The sequence below is a fragment of the Cyprinodon tularosa genome, unplaced genomic scaffold, assembly GCF_016077235.1.
Source record: "Cyprinodon tularosa strain WSP-4 unplaced genomic scaffold, ASM1607723v1 ctg977, whole genome shotgun sequence".
Taxonomy (NCBI): Eukaryota; Metazoa; Chordata; class Actinopteri; order Cyprinodontiformes; family Cyprinodontidae; genus Cyprinodon; species Cyprinodon tularosa.
In genome coordinates, this window is record NW_024039759.1 from 259,320 (window position 1) to 281,646 (window position 22,327).

Sequence of the window (22,327 nt, forward strand, 5' to 3'; positions counted from 1 at the left end):
CGAGGCCACATTTAAAATAAAAGCCTTTATATTAATAATCTGCTGAAGTATAAAGGCGTCAGTCTGCGGAGCAGGCATTCAGGTGAGCGCTCTGTTCAGAAGTTGTGGGCGCGTGCGTCTAATTTTGATCAGCCAATGCGCATCTCTCTGGTCGCACTGCATCAGCTGCCACGCGGACGTCACTGCCCCCCCCTCTCTCCTCCTTCTCCTCCCTCTCCTTCCATTGATCCCGGAGCGCTCTCCGCACCGCCGCCTCATCGCATTGCTCCTCTGCGCTTATCTGCATTTTTCGTCTTTTCTTTTTTTTTTCTTTTCTCTTTTATTTTCTTCCAGGGTGGGGGCACCGGTGCATTTTTTGTAGGGACCAAAATAACGTCCCCCTTGCCTCCCCATCCCTGAGCTCCCTCCGTTAAACCATGGCCAGCACCGAGGATAAAGAGGCCAGCAAGGAGAAGGCGTCCAGCTGGAAGGACTCCTTCTACAACCCGAGGACCGGGGAGCTGCTGGGTCGGACGGCCAGCAGCTGGGGTGAGTAAAAGATGCCCCCCCCCCACCCAGCATCCAGATCTGCTGCCCTCCTCCTCTGATCTCCTCTGATCTCCTTTAACCATCATGTCTTTGCATGAGTGGCTGATGCTGGATCAGCTGCAGCCCACAGGAAGCTGTGCAGGAGGATCAGCAGGTTCACCTGATGCAGTCTGTTGCAGAACCAGACACAGAAGATTAGTTTTTTTATCTAAAAGAAAAGATCTATAGTTTATAGAAGTGTATCTGCAGAGCAACCCCCCCCCTCCCAATTATCAGCTGCATTCCTCAGCTGCCTGATCATGATGAAGATTTTTATTTTATGTAACATTTCTCCCCAGATTTGAGCTGGTAACATGCCCCCCCCCCCCCCCCCCTGACCCCCCCTCAGCCAGCTCCTATAGGCTGCAGCGGGGCTCTTCAGGCTGCCTGGGCCCCCTGCTGCTGTGCAGTGGGATGCTCCATTGCAGTTGCATGGCCGCCCACATTAGCATGCCTGTCAAGGTCAAATGGGATTCCCCTCGCTCTGTGTTTTTCACACTGGACAGGTGCATTGTGGGATACTGCTGGGGAGGAATGAGGAGAACGATGTAGGGGGGGATAGGGTGTGGGGTGGGGGCGTGATTTTATTATTTTCTGGGTTGCTCCAGAGTTTCGGACAGGATGCTGGTGAATCGGACGTTTCCTCCCTGCAGCTCTTAGATGATTAGAGCAGTAAGAACTGATCTGAACACTCTGTGGGGGGGGGGGGGTGCTATGGTAAAACCTGTGTTATCAGGTTGGCGGGGGGGTTTCAAAATGGTTTCCTCAGAGTGAGAGTTCAAACTGCGTCCCACCGATTCTCATCCTGCTCTGTGTGTTTGCTGCAGCCCTCATCCTGCTCTTCTACCTGGTCTTCTACTGTTTCCTGGCCGGCATGTTCGCCCTGACCATGTGGGTGATGCTGCTCACTCTGGATGAACATGTGCCGAGGTACAGGGACCGCCTCCCCAATCCAGGTCAGTGTCCCAACCCACCTGAGGAACGGCACCATCGTCTATAGGGCAGCACCTCTCAGACATTTATTATTCATTCTCCTCCAACTCGGATAATGCAACACTAATGTTCTACTTTACAGCTGCTTTTTACATTGATCCGTTTGGAAAACTTTCCCTGATAATAGTGATGGTTGGATGGAAGTTCTCTTTCAGTCTGTTTACTCGCCTCATGTTTGTTTTGCTGCAGGATTGGTGATCCGCCCAAACTCCTTGGATATATCATTCAATAAATCTGATCCGCTGAAGTATGCAGATTATGTCCGAAGCTTGGAAACCTTCCTCCAAAGTGAGTCCACTCCAACATATTATGCACACAATGACCTGCAGATTACAGTAGCAGCCATTCAAAATGTCCCCACTTTCCCTGATGGGTACTGGGCTGGTCCCCTTCCATTCCTTTTTAAACATCAGTCTTCGACTAGAATATTCTGTCTGTCCTGATTTGTGGACATTAAGATCTAAAGAGAAGCAGCGTCTCCTGGCCAGATCCTGTAAATCAGTGAAAGGGTGCAGTCAGAGTAAAAAAAATATGCAAGAGGGGGGGTCACTCCAGCTGCTGGAAGTTGGAGGGGATTTCGCTGGGAGTTGCAGGGAAGTGGGCTGCCATTCTGCTGGCGTTTGACTGGGAAGCGCCATTTTGAATGGCTGATACTGTAACAACTTCCTCTCTGCCTGTCCTGGATCTCTAGTTTCTATGGACTTTTGCCAGAAGTCTTAATGCACCTTTGTGCATGTCATGTCTGTCAGGATACAATGATACGGAGCAGCTGGCAGTGGAAGGCTGCAGTCCAGGAGTGTACACCGAGGAGGTGGGGGAGGAGGGCGCCCCAAGGAAAGCATGTCCCTTCAAAAGGTCCACCCTAAGCTTCTGCTCTGGCCTCTCTGACACTAACTTCGGGTACCATGAAGGAAAACCCTGTGTGCTGCTGAAAATGAACAGGGTAACACCCCCCCTCCCTCTGTCTAAAAGTTATGCTTTCTAAAAAGTTATTTCCTCCGTCTTTTTCCTTTAAAAAGTATTCATTTCCTGTGAACTTTTTGGGTTTTCTTAGAGTATAAAAACTAATTTCATGTATTTTATCGGGTAAAACTATCATAGAATGACAAATTACAGTGTTGGTGCATCAAGAACGGAACATTTTGTACAAAATGCTTTGGAGAAAAAAACTAAGATAAATAAAACCTCCCATCTTGCAATACGGTGGTGGTAGCAGCATGCTGTGGGACGATTCCAGGAATGGATCTATATACAGGGCAGTAATATATACAGCAATACCACTATAAATATATATATAGATATATATATATATAATATATATTAGGGCTGCAACAACGAATCGATAAAATCGATAAAAATCGGCTTTTAAAAGCGTTGGCAACGAATTTAATCATCGATTAGTTGTGTCGCGCGATTAATGTATCATCCGCCGTCGTCGTCATCACATCCACTTGACTGAAACAGGGGAAGAAAAAAAAAATACGGCAGAGCGAGAACATGCGCCGCAGGTGAGCAAAGGCTGTTTTCAAAAGGCAGAAACGTCAACTGTTCTAATGACCGATACCGCAAACGCAAGCTGCGTCTCAATTCGCAGACAGCCTGCGCTTTGTAAAGCGAAAAAAGTCTTAACATGCAACTTTTGTAAAAACAAATGAACATGGCGCGGAAGCACCACTGTTATGACGCAGCACCTGAAAAGGAAACAGGTTGGAGCCTCGATGGCAGTGAAGAGAGCTGATCAGCAGGGTGAGCGGCCATGTTTGTTTCATTTTAAAGTGGGGAAACGTAACGTTAGTTTCTCAGGTAGCTCATCCGATGCTTTCCTTACCGTGTTAGTAGGTTACAGACAGTGATAAGGTTGGCTACTTATTTTACTTTTTATTTCATTTGAATTAGCTTAAGCAGCGTTTATATTTTCTTTATAAATAAATTAACTTGCAAATAATGAGGGCAAGGCTTTTAAAGTTTAAATCTTCTGGCAAAGATAAAGTAAAGAAGATCCTGCAATTTATGGAAGTAAAGCAGAATAAAATCCAGCAAGATCAGTAATATGTCAATTAATTATCTGCCACATTTCCATGTAAATATCTGTCTTTGGAGGATGTGTTTTTTAGCACCCCTAGTTCTCTCATTTTTATTCCAAATACAATTTATAATTTGAATCACAGGGCTATTTTTATCTCTATGGTTCAGTATTTTCTCAAGCAGCAACTTTAACTGCTATACTTTCCTGTCTTAAAAGGCAGAACTCTTCTAGTCTAAAAAAACTCATTTGTTGAAATGGGGGGGCCTATTGTTTGAACCCCTTAGGTGCTTTTAAAAACAAAAATGTCTTTTTTTGCGCTTTATGAAACAAAGTAGCCTATATTTTGTGGATGTACAGCTACATTTCTCATGTAAGTTTGCGTAGTTTTAACACAAACATTTGTTTTTCATATTGCACCAGTACAGTTAATGAGCAACCTGTACCTGTGTGCTTGTTTGTTCTGTCTAAAATGTTTATTTTGGAATAAAGAGGTTAATATAAAAAATATTTTTTGTCCGATTCATCGATTAATCGAAAAAATTATCGGCCGATTCATCGATTTTTTATATAGGCGTTAGTTGCAGCCCTAATATATATATATATATATATATATATATATATATATATATATATATACCGTACAGACCAAAACTTTGGACATGCCTTCTTGTTCAAAGAGTTTTCTTTATTTTCATGACTATGAAAATTGAAGATTAACACTGAAGGCATCAAAACTATGAATTAACATGTGGAATTATAAAGTTAATATAAAAGTGTGAAACAGCTGAAAATCTGTCTGATATTCTAGGTTCTTCAAAGTAGCCTCCGTTTGCTTTGATTACTGCTTCGCTCACTCTCGGCATTCTCTTGATGAGCTTCTTTATTCTCGTAATGTTATGGTTTCATTCTGGAATGTTACGCTTTTAATCTGGTCATTGTAGGACTTTAATCCTGTTATATTATATATAAAGTATATATTAAGTTGCAACTCATGTTTTGTAAAGTTATGATTGTAATCTCTTAATTTAAACGTTTTATTCTGTAATCTTACAAGTTTATTTTCTCAATGTTACGACTTTATTCTCATAATTTTCAATTCTATTCAGTGTATTTCTATAGCTCCAATTCACATCATATCATCTCAGGTCACTTTCCAGTTCACCAGATCATCCAGTCAGATTGATTCAAAGTTTTCTATCTAAGGAAAACCAGCTGATTGCATTGACTCATTGACTCTTCAGCAATCCCTCACACTAAGCATGCTTGTAGCGACAGTGGAGAGGAAAAACTCCCTTTGAACAGGAAGAAACCTCCAGCAGAACCAGGCTCAGTGTGAGCGGCCATCTGCTGAGGCCCACTGGGGTTCAAGGAGACAGAAGCAGACATAGAAAAAGCCATTTTTGAGGCTTAACTCTGATTAAGTCAAGACTGTAATCTAGTAATGTTTAGACCTAAATTTTCTCTTATCTTTGTAATCATATGATTTTGTGGTAATATTACCACTTTAATTAGACATACTAAGAATTCTATTCTTAAATACTATTATTATGACATTTTTTTTTGTAGTAATCTGACTTTATGTTTGTATTTAAAAGAAAAATATATGTTGGTATGACTGTGAATCTCTGGTCTGTAAATCCATTCTGAGTGAGTTTGTGATATTTTTCCAATCAAATAAGACCAAATAGTTTTTGAAGCAGAGAGATACGTTTCCCAAAGGATGCACCTAAAATAGAGCCGTTGTTCTTTATTTACTCAGCAGAACTGTGTAGATTTTCTTTTTTTTTATTGTTTAATAGTAAAACCTTTTGAAACGCATATGTCATTTACTTCATCGAATCGGAGGTCTACAACAGGGGCTCCGCGACCCCTAAGGGTTCCACGGAGGTACTGCATGGGGGTCGCCAAAGTTTCGGTTGATTACACTTTTTTTTTTGTATTGGCCCTGCAATTTTTTCCACTAATTAAAATGTCTTTAAATCCACATTAACATGAATTCAACAGACTGTAGTAAACAGATAAATGGAGGCAGAAGATGTCTTTCAGTCATCAATGCCAGTGGTGGTTCTAGACCAAATGTACCAGGGGGCAATGAGGGGCCAGGAGGGGACCAGCGTGTTTTCATGGGGGCCCGAAAAGCATGAAATAAAAAACAGGGATTCAAATATATTAATAGAGCTCCATGAAGTGAAATTTCTATTCAATTTGGTTTAATTAAAATTCTAGGTCATCTTAGGTCAATATTGTCAGGATTTGGTTACGGAGTGTTGACCCAAAAGCAGAGGCAGGAGGGCAGAGGTGAATTTCATTAAATTTAATTAAAAAGGGAAACTGAAAACAAAGGCAGGTTATCCAAAAATCCAATAATGAAAAGGAAGTCCACACAAGCATGAAATCAGGAGTCCAAAAATCCAAAAGAATCAAACATAAAAACTAGTCAAAACGAACCAGAAACCGTGGAGATATCAGGGGAACGAGGATAGGGTTAGAAGACGGAGTTGGAGGAAGTTTGACAAAGTTTGGCAGTGTTTGACGAGGACCCAGCAAAGAGGAACTGAAGAGAGAGGGCTTTTAAAGGAGACAGAGACAAAGAGGGGGCTAATGAGGAAACTGGGAGCAGGTGTGCACAGAACAAGAAGGAAGGGGCTAGGGAAGAAGGAGAACACAAGAGGGCAGCAGAGAGCAACAAATAGAAACCTGGAAGACTGGAAATAACAACACAATGTTATATTACTAGGACTATAAAACATGGAGAAAGGAAAACTAAACAGAACCCAGACTAGAACAGTAACTGGAAAAAACCAAAGAACACAGCAAAATAAAAATAAAACCACTAACACTAGAAACCAAGGAGTAAAGCAAGACTGAATACTATAACAGAAACAGAAATCTGACAAATATACATTCAGAATTTAGGAATTTTCCATATTTTTCACTTTTATCTAAAATTACCTTCTACTCAAGAAAAACTGATAAATTCAGCCGTAAAAATTAGAGCAATTTGTTTTGAAAAAAGCATTTAGTAGATGAAAACTGGGATCCTATCTCGATATCACTGAAGCTATCAATTTATTGTGTTTAAATAATTAGTAAAACAGATTTTTTTAAAGAAAAAAATGAAATAGATCCAAAGGAGCTCTCAGTAACCATGTCTGTTCCAGCGCAGATCATCATTAGAATTTATTTGAGTATTATGTTTTTGGTACAGGGGCCAGGGCATGATCTACAGGGGCCCTGGCCCCCGTTGGCCCCTGTCTAGATCATGATCAATGCACACATTTAGGGACACACAGGAGCTCTTTCAAGCTGGGCACCGTTTCATTCACAACACCTGTCCCATCAACCAGGAATCAGAAATACTTTAATAATCCCAGGGAGGGATTACTTTAGTTACATTACTTCATCTGTATTAGAGTGACTATAGGACCAGTTTGATAGAACACTATTTCATACAATATATATAATTAAGGGTCCCCGCTCCGTCGCCATCAGTTTGGGGTCCTTGGCCTGGAAAACACTGAAGACCCCTGATTTAAACGCTTGCTGGTCTATCTCAAAGAATTCCCCCAGAAGAAGCTGCATTTTAGCTGGTATATTTAACATGACAAAAGTCAAAGAGCGTAATTGGTATGAATACTTTAGTGAGCCGCTGGAGGTCTTCATACTGCTCCCAAATGATTTGATTAGATGTTGTTGCAGTGCAGCATCCAGGCAGTGACCCGTCCACTTGTCTGTCTTCCTTCACAGATCATTGGCCTGAAGCCACACGGGGATCCCTACATCAACTGCACCGTTAAAGTAAAACACAAATAACAACTTCACATAAGAACTACTTTCTTCTATGTGTATTTTTGTCTTTTGAGTTTGTTCATTACAAAACAAATTAAACAAACATCTGAAACCACTGTGGGATTAATATTTCCTTTTGTTAGTCTTACGTTCATATTTTTCCACTTTTGTTAATCTTCCTTTTGATTTTTTTTGTGTCTCATGTCTTCTTGCATGCTGTCACTGACGTCTTTAGGGTAAGAACGAATATGTGAATTATCAGGATAAGGCCGGTAGGAATAAGAACGCATTTCTGTTATGTAACAGGTCATTATGTGGGCGCTGCTTAAACCCATCTTAGTGACATTTACGGTTTATTTTTAGCCTAATCAGTGTCATTTTCTTTTTACCCCTAGAATGTCACATTTGGAGGTTCAACACAGCTCATCTAGTTACTCGATTCATTTAAATCTTTTTTTAACCTGAGAGGGAAATTGCTTCTACTTTCTCATGTCATATTTCATGCTGTCTGTTAAACATATCCCATTTGCTTTTATCTACTAAACAACTGCTATTTTCCAATGTGATATTGACACATACGTGTTTCCTTCCTTGCAGAAAGAAAACCCGGTTCAAATGCATTATTTCCCCCAAGAGGCGCGCTTTGACAAGATGTATTTCCCCTATTATGGCAAGAAAGCCCATGTGAGTATCGGCCTTCTGGCCCACAGTTTTTTCTCTTGTCATGTACTGGTGAAGATTCTCAGCCATCCAGGTCATAGCCATTCCAAAAAAAGTAAAAAAATTCAAAAAAAATCCACTGGAATAGATAGAAAACTTTCAATCAATTTGACTGGATGATCCGGTTGAACTGTAAAGTGCCTTGAGGTGACATGTGGTGTGAATTGGCGCTATAGAAATAAACTGAATTGAATTAAATTGAATTTGTTTCCAAGTCTGAGGATGTTTCTCTTCCATCCAGGAAGCTTTTTCAATTCAAAATGTCAGATATAGCGTTTAGTTCCAGGTTTTATCCAGCAGCCCAACAAAGCCTGGTTTTAGTTTAGAAAACATGCAAATAGAAACGGATGAACGGGTCCCCCCCTTTGGAATGGGGGTCGTTTAGCTTCTTTGTTAGCCTGCAATGCCCCATACCTGTCTATGGTAAATGGTAAATGGCATGTACTTATATAGCGCCTTTATTCAAGTCAGGAGACTTGACCAAAGCGCTTTACACTACATTCGTTCACCCACACACTCACACACTGATGGTGGCAAGCTACACTGTAGCCACAGCTGCCCTGGGGCTCACTGACAGAAGCGGGGCTGCCGTACACTGGCGCCATCACCAGCACCATCAGTAGACAATGCAGGTGAAGTGTCTTGCCCAAGGACACAACGACAATGAAAGTCAGAGTCGGGTCTGGAACCGTCAATATTTCGATTTCAGGGCAAACTCCTACATCCAACTGTCGCCCCAAGTCTGTACCCCCCTTTCAGAGACATAGACAAGTCTATGTCTCTGAAAGGGGGGTCGTTAGAGGGAATTGTTGGCCTGGCTGAATAGGCGAGGTCTTCTGTTCACCCAATCCCCTAAAACCTCCCTACATCCCTTGTAGGGGCTCATCCTCCCATGACGGAGTCTCTGGCACCTCATCCTCTGTTCCCCATTGTCTGAGACATTCATTGAGGATGTCGTCTGTTGGAGCCTTGTCCTTGATGTACTTATCTTGGAGGTTTCATCCTGGATAGTGGCTCTTATGCTCATTAGTCCTCTGCCTCCTTCCTTACGGCTGTTGTACATCTCAGGGTGCTGGATTTGGGGTGGTACCCTCCGTGCATGATTAGGAGGTTTTGTGTCTTAACATCTGTGGCCTGTACCTCCTCCTTTGGCCAGCTTATTATTCCTGCAGGGTTTCTGATTACTGGTAGAGCGTAGCTATTTATTGCCAGAGACTTATTCTTGCCATTGAGCTGGCTCCTTAGGACATGCCTTACTCTTTGGAGTTATTTGGCCGTAGCCGCTTTCCTTGTTACCTCTTCAAGGTGGCCATTTGCTTGTGGTATTCCAAGGTTCTTGTAGCTGTCCTTAATGTCCGCTATTGTTCCTTCTGGGAGTGATACCCCCTCTGTGTGGACTACCTTCCCTCTCTTAGTTACCATCCGACCACACTTCAGTAGTCCAAATGACATCCCGATGTCTGTGCTGAAGATCCGGGTGGTATGGATCAGTGAGTCAATGTCTCACTCATTCTTAGCATACAGCTTGATGTCTTTACACTCTTGTTGATTATTTAGCTGAGGGGGTTCAGACCAATGCAGAACAGTAGTGGGACAGCACATCTCCTTGGCATATGCCACATTTGATGGAGTCTAAGTATCTTGCCATTGGCCTCAAGGGTGGTTTTCCACAACCTCATTGAGTTTGCAATGAAGGCTCTTAGAGTTCTGTTGATGTTGTATAGCTCCAAGCATTCAATGATCCAAGTGTGTGCATTGAGTCGTAGGCTTTCTTGTAATCAATCCAGGCAATGCTTAGGTTAGTGTTTTGGGTTCTGCAGTCTTGAGCGACTGTTCTATCTACCAGGAGTTGGTGTTTGGCACCTCTGGTGTTTTTGCCAATTTCCTTCTTACCACAACTAAATATGTAGTTACATTGTAATGAAGCATAAATGCATATTTTCCTTAATTTTATGGTATGTAAACATCTGGTTTTATCTGTATTGTCAGTGTGTAACCAAATCTTTAGCAGAGATCAGGTTAAGTATGATGCAGCATCGGATGTGCTGGGGTGTTACAGTTGTAGCCATTCAAAATTTCCCTACTTTCCTTGATGGGCCCTTTGGTGGTCCTTGGCTGGTCCTTGGATGGTCCTTGGCTGGTCCTTGGCTGGTCCTTGGCTGGCCCTTGGATGGTCCTTGGCTGGTCCTTGGATGGTCCTTGGCTGGTCCTTGGCTGGTCCTTGGCTGGTCATTGGCTGGTCCTTGGCTGGTCCTTGGATGGTCCTTGGCTGGTCCTTGGCTGGTCCTTGGCTGGCCCTTGGATGGTCCTTGGCTGGCCCTTGGCTGGTCCTTGGCTGGTCCTTGGTTGGTCCTTGGTTGGTCCTTGGCTGGCCCTTGGCTGGTCCTTGGATGGTTCTTGGCTGGTCCTTGGTGGGTCCTTGGCTGGTCCTTGGATGGTCCTTGGATGGTCCTTGGCTGGTCCTTGGCTGGTCATTGGCTGGTCATTGGCTGGTCCTTGGCTGGTCCTTGGATGGTCCTTGGATGGTCCTTGGCTGGTCCTTGGCTGGTCATTGGCTGGTCCTTGGCTGGTCCTTGGATGGTCCTTGGCTGGTCCTTGGATGGTCCTTGGATGGTCCTTGGCTGGTCCTTGGCTGGTCATTGGCTGGTCCTTGGCTGGCCCTTGGCTGGTCCTTGGCTGGTCCTTGGTTGGTCCTTGGTTGGTCCTTGGCTGGCCCTTGGCTGGTCCTTGGATGGTTCTTGGCTGGTCCTTGGTGGGTCCTTGGATGGTCCTTGGCTGGTCCTTGGCTGGTCATTGGCTGGTCATTGGCTGGTCCTTGGCTGGTCATTGGCTGGTCATTGGCTGGTCCTTGGCTGGTCCTTGGATGGTCCTTGGATGGTCCTTGGCTGGTCCTTGGCTGGTCATTGGCTGGTCCTTGGCTGGTCCTTGGATGGTCCTTGGCTGGTCCTTGGATGGTCCTTGGATGGTCCTTGGCTGGTCCTTGGCTGGTCATTGGCTGGTCCTTGGCTGGCCCTTGGCTGGTCCTTGGCTGGTCCTTGGTTGGTCCTTGGTTGGTCCTTGGCTGGCCCTTGGCTGGTCCTTGGATGGTTCTTGGCTGGTCCTTGGTGGGTCCTTGGCTGGTCCTTGGATGGTCCTTGGATGGTCCTTGGCTGGTCCTTGGCTGGTCATTGGCTGGTCATTGGCTGGTCCTTGGCTGGTCCTTGGCTGGTCATTGGCTGGTCATTGGCTGGTCCTTGGCTGGTCATTGGCTGGTCATTGGCTGGTCCTTGGCTGGTCCTTGGATGGTCCTTGGATGGTCCTTGGCTGGTCCTTGGCTGGTCATTGGCTGGTCCTTGGCTGGTCCTTGGATGGTCCTTGGCTGGTCCTTGGATGGTCCCCTACATCTTCTTTTTAAACATCAATCTTTGTACTAAAATATTCTTTCTGTCGTGATTTGTGGACATTAAGATCCAAAGAGAAGCGCCATCTGCTGGTCAGAGGGGGTCATCCCTGTGGCTGGAAGTTGGAGGGGATTTCACTGGGAGTCGGAAGACGGCGGGCTGCCATTCAGCTGGCGTTTGACTGTATTTAGATAAGGCAGCAGGGGTGAAACATGCTACTGTCATGGTAGTAAAACCTCCAGCTGCTCTGATGAAACAACCTTTCTTTCTCAATGCAGGAGAAATATTTGCAGCCCCTGGTGGCCGTGAAGCTGCTGCTCACCAAGGAGGACTACAACAAGGAGCTGTCTGTGGAGTGCAGGGTGGAGGGCTCCGACCTTCGCAACAACGACGAAAGGGACAAGTTCCTGGGCCGCGTCACCTTCCGGATCAAAGTCGTAGAGTAACAAGAGGCGGCTCCGACCAATTAGCAGCAACAACAACAAAAAATAAATGTTTAAATCAGATAAAGGTTTGGGTTCTACCATGAGAAGCTGCTTGGTATCACATGTTGCTTTGTTTTTGTTTTTTTTGCTGATCTCTACCCTGAACAAAAAGTTTCTAGACCCGCCCCGTTTTATCCTCTACTTAGTTTAGATCTTTTTATTTCTTTATTGCTGATGTGATTTAATAACCTATAGCCATTGGAACCAAGCTGTTTGGAGCTGTTGTGTAATTGCTGACCTTTCATTTGTAACCTTCCTGGTTGCCAGGTTGAGTGTGTGGTTTCCACCCCCGAGTCTGTATGAGGGACCCTCTTACTTTCTGGTTTTTCCCGGATTTTAGATCTTACTATATCGTAGAGCTGAAAAAGTAGAACACTTCCAGCGTATCTCTCATCTCAAAAAGACTTCATCGAGACATACCTTGATAACCAAGTATAGCTGATGTACTCCCTTTGAACTATAAATACATAGATGCATATTTAGGGAATTATAGATAGTGCTGTGGCGCGCATAGCCGTAGCCCAGTCTTGTGCCGTGTGTCTGGCTGTTTGTCCGTCTGCATGTGTGTTTTTGTCCGTCCGTCTGGCTGCCTGTCTTCCTGTTTGTCCACGTCTCCACTGCCACTAGCCGACGTGTGGGTGAGCCTGGCTTTTCCTGAGGCGTGGCGGTTGTGTATGGATGGTGGGAACAGCGACGCTTTGCTGTTTGAGGCGGAGAGGAAGCGTATCGAAAAATAACTGCAACTATGTACTGTATACCTTTACGTGATCTCTATATCTATCCGGGTCTCAAAGATTGTTCGTTAGTTTACTCTCTTCTTCAGCCTGTGTATCTGATTGTCTGCTGATCTATTACTCTTTAATGTACATATATATATATATAAATATATACATGCAAACACACACCACACAATATTTCCCATATTTACCCAAATCACGCTGTATTTTGTTCACAAAACACAATGTCTGTGCACTGTAAAGAAATATAATTTAAGCAAAGATTTGCAGAAGATTATCTAACCTTATTCAAAGCTATGTTTACAAAATCTTAAAAGGAACCCGTATTTAAAGGAATAACCTGTAACATCTCTTTTCAGGGTGCCTTAAGGCCTGATGAAATACATTATGGAATAAAAGTGATTTTGAAGAAAAAAGAATTTTGCTCCCCTGTGTTTTTTATTTTTTTTCTTGTTTACACTGTTTTAATTCATTTGATTAAAATTTGAAATTTCTCTGCCCATACATCGATTTTATGGAATAATAGGACAGTTACAGTAGAGGGTGGTGGAAAAAAGTACTCAGAAAGTGTACTTAAGTAAAAGTACAAATAAACAAAGGGATAAATACACTATAAACTACTTAAAGTAATAATAAAAAGTAATTTCTGAATGAACCGCAGTGTTTCACAAAGATCAACCAACTCTTTTTATATTTAATACATGAATAATGTTATTTTAATGAACACTACTGTTGATCATGCATATTTTGCTTTGACCTTCTGTCAAAGGTTACATTGGGACTTATAATTTTGGGATGATCTGTTAAGAGAAATATCATTAAAGGAAAAATTTTATCAGCGAGGAATAATCAATGGATCATTATTTATACCTAAAACTAATATTTGTCACGATCACTGAGTCTGGGAGCGGCCATTTTTGCCCAAATATAGTAGCCCCTCCCTCCTGCCATCTTCCAGCAGTGACGTCACGGTGCGGTAAGCCTAGCGCCATTCTTCCCGCTTTACAAGCTAAATCAATGGGAACTACTAGACACATCTGCAATCAACAACAATTATTGAAGATTTCCAGAGGACTTCACCATTGAAATTCACCAGAGCTATAGTGAAACTGACAATGCCCACGTGCATGGCAGCTGGATGCTGGAATACATCGGGGAAAAGTGAAAACAAAGAGTTATTTCACCTTTCTGATTCCTGATCCTCCACGGACGGGTTGGTCGTTGGATCGCCAACTTGAAGAGGGAGGATTTGCCATCGAACTTCTGGCCAGAGAAAAAACCGTAATATGTAGCCAACATTTGGAAGAAGAATGTTTTCAAGATGACTTGGATAATAGCGCGTTGTGACAAACACCAGATACAGCACTGGGACTTGATCAACAGCCGATACCGCACCGTGACGTCACTAACCAGTAGGTGGCAGTAGTGTTCTTTGACAAACATGGATGCCTCCAGTAAAGCACATTCACATGAAAATTACTCTGAATTAAAAACACTGATCATTTATTAAACAGGATGGAATCATTTCAGATTTAAAGAACTTTCAGAAGTTTGAATTCTGAATATGAGCGACTTTTCCTTTAAGTGCAAGAAAGACGACTGATTACACCTTTGAAAGTGTTAAATTCAACAAAACATGCCGTGTTTTATTTAATCTGAAGTTAGCAGATTGCTACAACATCAAACTTACTTTTACTAACAGGCACTGATCTTTTCAAATGTAAGTTTTAAATCCAGTTTAAACATGAACTCCACTGTTTAACAATAGTGTAGAGACAGCTTTGTAGTTCAGGTCAGTCAGACTTTCAATGAGGTCCAGTGTCCTGCAACTGTCATATTTGTCTCTACTTAAACGCACCAGAATCAAATAATATGATCATTAACAGAACTCTGAGAACTTCTTGCATCATTCAAATTCCCCAAAAAGTTAAAATCAATCCACTGGACTTTGTTTCCAACTCTGAAGACGTTTCTCTTCCACCCAGGAAGATTTTTCAATCCAAAATGTCAGAAATAGCGTTTAGTTCCAGGTTTTATCCAGCAGCCCAACAAAGCCTGGTTTTAGTTTAGAAAACATGCAAATAGAAACGGATGAACGGGTCCCCCCCTTTGGAATGGGGGTCGTTTGGCTTCTTTGTTAGCCTGCAATGCCCCATACCTGTCTATGTCTCTGAAAGGGGGGTCGTTAGAGGGAATTGTTGGCCTGGATGAATAGGAGAGGTCTTCTGTTCTCCTGTAAAGGGGTTGGAGCTGCAAGGATAGCGGGAAGGAATCAACTCTATCGCTGCATTGGAGGTTTTTGAAAGCTGAAATCTGAGTTCCCCCCCCCCTTCTGTTTAAGATTGTTTTTTCTCTCTTAACATAGATGGCTTCCTTCCTCTCAAACCACCTGTCTTCTTTGTCCAAAATGTGAACATTCTGCTCCTTCAAAGAATGTCCTTTGTCCATCAGGTGTAGATGTAGTGCAGAGTCTTGTCCAGAGGAGGGCGCTCTTCTGTGTTGGTCCATGCGCCTGTGGAGAGGTTGTTTGGTTTCTCCAATATACAGGTGCTGGTCATAAAATTAGAATATCATGAAAAAGTAGATTGATTTCAGTAATTCCATTTAAAAAGTGAAACTTGTATATTATATTCATACATTACATACAAACTCATATATTTCAGATGTTTATTTTGTTTAATTTTGATGATTACAAACGACAACAAATGAAAATCTCAAATTCATCATATCTGAAAATTAGAATATTGTGAAAAGGTTCAAAATTGATGGCCCCTGGTGCCACACTCTAATCAGCTAATTAACTCAAACCACCTGCAAAAGCCTTTAAATGGTCTTTCAGTCTAGTTCTATAGGCTACACAATCATGGGGAAGACTGCTGACTTGACAGTTGTCCAAAAGACGACCATCGACACCTTGCACAAGGAGGGCAAGACACAAAAGGTCATCGCTAAAGAGGCTGGCTGTTCACAGAGCTCAGTGTCCAAGCACATTAATAGAGAGGCGAAGGGAAGGAAAAGATGTGGTCGAAAAAAGTGTACAAGCAAGAGAGATAACCGCACCCTGGAGAGGATTGTGAAACAAAACCCATTCAAAAATGTGGGGGAGATTCACAAAGAGTGGACTGCAGCTGGAGTGAGTGCTTCAAGAACCACCACACACAGACGTATGAAAGACATGGGTTTCTGCTGTCGCATTCCTTGTGTCAAGCCACTCTTGAACCACAGACAGCGTCAGAAGCGTCTTGCCTGGGCTAAAGAGAAACAGGACTGGACTGCTGGTGAGTGGTCCAAAGTCATGTTCTCTGATGAAAGTAAATTTTGCATTTCCTTTGGAAATCAAGGTCCCAGAGTCTGGAGGAAAAGAAGAGAGGCACTTCATCCACGTTGCTTGAAGTCCAGTGTAAAGTTTCCACAGTCAGTGATGGTTTGGGGTGCCATGTCATCTGCTGGTGTTGGTCCATTGTGTTTTCTGAGGTCCAGGGTCAACGCAGCCACATACCAGGAAGTTTTAGAGCACTTCATGCTTCCTGCAGCTGACCAACTTTTTGGAGATGCAGATTTCATTTTCCAACAGGACTTGGCACCTGCACACAGTGCCAAAGCTACCAGTACCTGGTTGAAGGACCATGGTATCCCTGTTCTTAATTGGCCAGCAAACTCTCCTGACCTTAACCCCATAGAAAATCTATGGGGTATTGTGAAGAAGAAGATGCAATACACCAGACCCAACAATTCAGAAGAGCTAAAAGCCACTATTAGAGCAACCTGGGCTATCATAACACCTGAGCAGTGCCACAGACTGATCGACTCCATGCCACGCCGCATTGCTGCAGTAATACAGGCCAAAGGAGGCCCAACTAAATACTGAGTGCTGTACATGCTCATACTTTTCATGTTCATACTTTTCAGTTGGCCAACATTTCTATAAATCCTTTGTTTTTATTGGTCTTCAGTAATATTCTAATTTTCTGATATGATGAATTTGGGATTTTCATTTGTTGTCATTTGTAATCATCAAAATTAAACAAAATAAACATCTGAAATATATGAGTTTGTATGTAATGTATGAATATAATATACAAGTTTCACTTTTTAAATGGAATTACTGAAATCAATCTACTTTTTCATGATATTCTAATTTTATGACCAGCACCTGTAAAGATCAGAGCATTCCTCGCTGCATTGAACTGCAGACACTCTGCTCAGATTAGGATGAACTGGTCTCTGTTTAAGGATCTTGTTTGGTTTAAATTGTTGTTTAATATCTATTTTACAGATAAGTACGACTTTCTCTGATGCCATAAATATTGTTATTCTAGATATTATATCCTCTATGCCAAAGTAGAAAGAAAAGAGTAATACACAATCTTTCCACAGTTTATTGAAGAGTTTGAATGATACTATTCGATGTTAAATATAGAAAAACAGTTAAGATCATCACAGCTTTCTAAAACCCTTTGTTTTGAGCTCGTCATTTAATGTTTTGCTTTTTATGCTTTTTTTGGCATTTAATGATTACATTTTGTTGTAAAAGGAATATTTTAGAAAGCATTAAGCTGATTTCTCCTTTTAAGAAACAATCCTAAGAATCCATCTCAAACAATCATATAAAAGGATTAGAAAACAAAATTTGTTCTTGATTAGATTTTATTCTTCATTTAGTTTTTTTTTTTATTAAAAGATTTTCTTTATTTGTTATACACCCTAACAAATTATACCTCTAGGTGAGACGATGCCTACTTAAAAAAACAAAAAACAAAACTATTTTCCTTTTTATTGTATTCCATTAGTTCTTTAATTAAAATTCAAACCAATCGAAATGACTGCATTTTATCATTAGTATAAAGAGTTTGGCACTAAGTTGTAGATTTTCATTTTCTTCTTACAAAAGGTGCTCGTCTTTATTGTAACACTTATTTTCTGCCACATGAGGGCGCCAGAAACATCTCCTTTTAAACGGCCATAGAGACCAAACTGTAACAGATGAGAAACTGAAGATAGAATTTAACTTTATTGTCATTCTACTGTCACAAGTACAAAGCAATGAAATTCAGCCTCTGCATTTAACCCCTCCCCTTGGGGAGCAGTGGGCTGCCACGGTGAGGCACCCGGGGAGCAGTGTGGGGTTAAAGGTCTTGCTCAGGGACCCAGAGTGGCAGTGGGGCTTGAACTCAGGGTGCAATAACCTAACCACTAGGCCACCACTCCCCTTAAGAACTAAATGAGACCCTAAGAGAATAAACACAGTAAACTCTGTACCATCCCTTACAGAAAGAATGAACTTTAAAGCATTAAAAAGGAGAAAAACATCATTCTTGAAAAAGTATGGTGAGAATCTTGAACACGTTAACGTGATTCCTAGGAGTGATTTTTAATGAAAAGCTTACTTGAAAGCAGAATATTGAAAAGCTGAACAAGAAATACAAGATTAGAAATAATAGATTACATTGTTTTGTAGGAAGGAAAAAGGGGCAAACAGCATCAATACTGAATATTTATCAATCTCTAATGCATTTACATTAGATTGGTACCTGATGTTACCACCAAGGCTCTTAGATTATGTTGAGGAACATTCAGAACTTCACCAGCTGCAGCGTAAAAGGGAAAGTCTGGTCATGCTGCTACGTGTTCATCCAGGAGGGGTGTGTCCTGCAGAGTCAATGAGTCGACGGAATCAACTGGTTTCCATAGATAGAAAACTTTTCACCAATCTGACTGGATGATCTGTTCAAAGTGTCTCTGTAGCTTCTTGGATCAGATGAGATTGGGTGTTTTAAGGAAGGTATGGCCGTAAGCCAGTCTGGGTTCTTGGCAGGACCGGGTCTAAGGCCCCGTCCACACGAAGTCAAAACGAACACGAAACGCTAATATTTTCCAGAACGTTTGTCGTAAAGACAGAGACGTGAAATAAATGTGATCGTCCACACAAATGCATGAAAACGCTGCAAAATGTATGCCAGGCCTGTAAGTGGCGCTGTGGTGCCAAAGCAAAAATAGGCGACGAAATGTTGGGCATGCGCAGTAATATTTATACATGGTTGCCCTGCGGGTCCATTTTGGTGGTTCAGTCAAATTCAGGTGCTGAACTATGTGGTCGATATTGCTCTGTTCTTCCTGGAGATATTCCAGAAGAAGAAGATTCTGTTGTAAGCCCGACAGCAGGGTGAGTAGCATGAGCAGCAACCATTCAACACAGTACGGCGCCATTGTTGTTGTGATACTGTGTCGCGCATGCGTGTTTAGAGGCGACGCTATGACGCATGCGTGTAAGAAAAATATGCGGTTAGAGCGTAAAGATGGAAACGCGAAAACGGCGTTTCAAAATCTTCCCACTCTGAAGGCTGAATAAAAAAAAGATCGTTTACAGACCCCCGAAACGCCGGCTTCGTATGGATGAGAGGCTGGTTTGGTGAAAAATTTGTGCGTTTAGGCCAGGGTTTGACTTCGTGTGGACGGGGCATGAGACTTCTGCTCTCCCCAAAAGGGGGTGGGGGGAGGGGTGGCTAGAGTAAGGAGGGGGAGGGAATGGGCCTGTGAGCTATTAAGGGGGGAGGGAGGTTCTGGTTGGGTGGCCCATACGGGACATGTTGGCCCTGTCCCCGGGGGGCTTGTGCCTGGGGTCGTCTGGTACGTCTCTCCTCTTCCCTTGGTGGGAGTACAGATTTCCCGGGTTGGCCCCTCTGCTCTGGGGATCCGTTTGGACATCTGGGCTCACCTCGGTGCTCTGGGGGGGCGCATCTTTGGCTCTTCACAACCACTATTGAGCATTTTCTCTATGGATAAACTTACACAAGTTCACTCTCCCAAACAACTACAGGTGCTTGGTTCCAGGTACTCAGAGATTCACTTCCACACAGAAAGTCCATATTCCGATCTTCAGGTAACACGGAGTCCATGTCAGATTTAATAATACTTATACTTCAGCGATAGCATCAAGGTCTCCCTTTTATCTCCTTTTTCTTTCATCTTTTCACATGATGGCGACAGCCCTACTGCTCTGGAGGAGAAAGTAAATTCTGTTGGGCTCTTTTTGGTATCAAGATAAATATTCTCATTGCCACATTGCCAGACAGGACACTGTAAAAAAAAAAAAAAAGAATTTTCTCTGTAAAGTTTAATGACGTGCTATGAATTGATTCTATATAAGTAAACTTATTTGAAATTGATTGAAATTAATCATATTGAATTCATAGAACCTAATTTGAAAACAGAAATTTGTATATAAATATCAAATATAATAAAAAAATATATATATATATTTATAAAAAAGTAACATATGAAAAAAATTAAATAAAACTATCTTTGAAAATGGCAAAGTTATTCTCAAAACCTTTGTTTTTATTAAAAGATTTTTTAAAGTTTTATATTTGGACTGGATTTCTTTCAAATCTCAATTTACAAATTTCAAATTTCCATTCCTATAAGATGTTCTTTGGCTGCAACAACAATGAAACAAATTTTGAATGTTAGTAAGTACTGTTGGTGGTTCTGCAACATACTTTAGATGTGTCTACTTCCTCTGTGGATTTTCCTTGTTTTTAATGCTGTTTTAAACATTGTGCAGCTATGAAGTAGTTCTTCTTTATATTTCCTTAACTGTATAGTCTTTTATTTTAATGTTTGCTTCTATGTTTTTTACAGTTGCATGCATCTGCATATATTTCCATTTGCTTCTCAGTAGCCGTTTGGACGTGATTTTCCTCAGTATGGGACAATAAATGTCATTCTATTCTCTGCTGTTCTACTCTATATCTTCTTGCAGCACGTGTCAGCAGCGTTGGGTTGCTCAGAACCTTGAGAAGATTTAAAACTGATTTAAACTAAGATGGCAAAAGGGTTATCACCTAATCAGCTAAAAGTTGAACTCGCCAATGTGTGGAAATCAAGACCTGGCAGCAGTCAGCATCTTTAGGGGGATTAAGTCGATGGATATTTGTAGGATTTACTCTCAGCAGCACTGCCTCTGTGGTAACTATACCGTGGTACATAGGGCAACACCATCCAACGCGTTCTGTGAAGCTTGCAGCAAGAGAAAAAAGAAACAAAAATAAAACAGAAACACAGATTTCAAAATACATTTTTAATTTCCTTGAAAATTATTCAAGAGAAAAGGGATTTTTTTTGTACATGGGAAATTTCTACAGTTTCTTTTCATGGATATTTACAAGAGCATGGTAAAACATTTGTCTTATATTTGTATATCACATCAATGGTACAAACTCAACTCTGCTGGAGATCTGCCCGATCAGAAACAAATAACAACCCTGAGATAATTAACAAGAACAACTGAACTGACAAATTCTCCTCTACAATTAGCTTCACTGTACAATATTTTTCAATATTTGGCTAGTTTAAGTTACTGTACACTTAAAGGAAAAGTCGCTCATATTCAGAATTTAAACTTCTGAAAGTTCTTTAAATCTGAAATGATTACATAATGTTCAATAAATGATCAGTGTTTTTAATTCAGAGTCATTTTCATGTGAATGTGCTTTACTGGAGGCATCCATGTTTGTCAAAGAACACTACTGCCACCTACTGGTTAGTGACATTGTCACGGTGCGGTATCGGCTGTTGATCAAGTCCCAGTGCTGTATCTGGTGTTTGTCACAACGCGCTATTATCCAAGTCATCTTGAAAACATTCTTCTTCCAAATGTTGGCTACATATTACGGTTTTTTCTCTGGCCAGAAGTTCGATGGCAAATCCTCCCTCTTCAAGTTGGCGATCCAACGACCAACCCGTCCGTGGAGGATCAGGAATCAGAAAGGTGGAATAACTCTTTTTTTCACTTTTACCCGATGTATTCCAGCATCCAGCTGCCATGCACGTGGGCATTGTCAGTTTCACTATAGCTCTGGTGAATTTCAATGGTGAAGTCCTCTGGAAATCTTCAATAATTGTTGTTGATTGCAGATGTGTCTAGTAGTTCCCATTGATTTAGCTTGGAAAGCGGGGAGAATGGCGCTAGGCTTACCGCACCGTGACGTCACTGCCGGAAGATGGCAGGAGGGAGGGGCTACTATATTTGGGCAAAAATGGCCGCCCTCGACTCAGTGATCGTGATGATTTTTTACATTTCTTTACTGATTAACACTAAATACATTAAATCACGGTGAACGGTATAAATAATGATCCATTGAGTTTTTCTTTAATGATATTTCACTGAAAAGGTCAACCCAAAATTATAATTCCCAAGTGCGAACTTTGACAAAACATGCATTATTCACAGTATTGTTCATTAAAATAACATTATTCATGTAGTAAATATAAAAATAGTAGGTTAATTTAATCGTTGTGAAACATTTTAGTTAATTTCAGAAAGTACTTTTGTGTGATAGTGATTAAAAGTATTATTTTTATTTTTTTTACTGCTTTACGCTAAATTCATCAAATCACTGCAACCGTTTTAGTCTTAGGTATAAATAATGATCCATTAGATATTCCTAACTGACCTGACTTTTCCTTTAAGATGCAGACAAAAAATGGCCCTGAATGATCACACAGCTTCAGAACCATGGACAGCGAACTCCTGGTACAGGAATCTATTGCCCAACTCATCTGAATCTTCCACTTTCATACGCAGCAAATAAGCTGCTATTTGTGCACCCTAGTCTTCCCCAGCATCCC

At 41.8% G+C, this 22,327-nt stretch overlaps 1 protein-coding gene across 1 annotated transcript; it reads left to right on the top strand.

Moving 5' to 3' along the window:
• The first annotated feature begins 211 nt into the window (after window positions 1-211).
• atp1b3a (ATPase Na+/K+ transporting subunit beta 3a) lies at window positions 212-13,116 on the top strand. Its single transcript, XM_038275746.1, has 7 exons — window positions 212-528; window positions 1,395-1,523; window positions 1,750-1,848; window positions 2,310-2,503; window positions 7,334-7,384; window positions 7,973-8,059; window positions 11,754-13,116. The coding sequence occupies exons 1-7, from the start codon at window positions 417-419 to the stop codon at window positions 11,919-11,921; spliced, it is 840 nt and encodes a 279-aa protein (XP_038131674.1). The 5' UTR covers window positions 212-416; the 3' UTR covers window positions 11,922-13,116.
• Window positions 13,117-22,327: the final 9,211 nt, after the last annotated feature.

Bases quoted from the DNA above. Each gene is read 5' to 3' on its own strand.
- atp1b3a (XM_038275746.1), top strand. From the start codon at position 417: ATGGCCAGCACCGAGGATAAAGAGGCCAGCAAGGAGAAGGCGTCCAGC. The intron at 1,524-1,749 runs GTCAGTGTCCCA...GTTTTGCTGCAG, and splicing joins GGACCGCCTCCCCAATCCAG to GATTGGTGATCCGCCCAAAC. The intron at 1,849-2,309 runs GTGAGTCCACTC...CATGTCTGTCAG, and splicing joins CTTGGAAACCTTCCTCCAAA to GATACAATGATACGGAGCAG.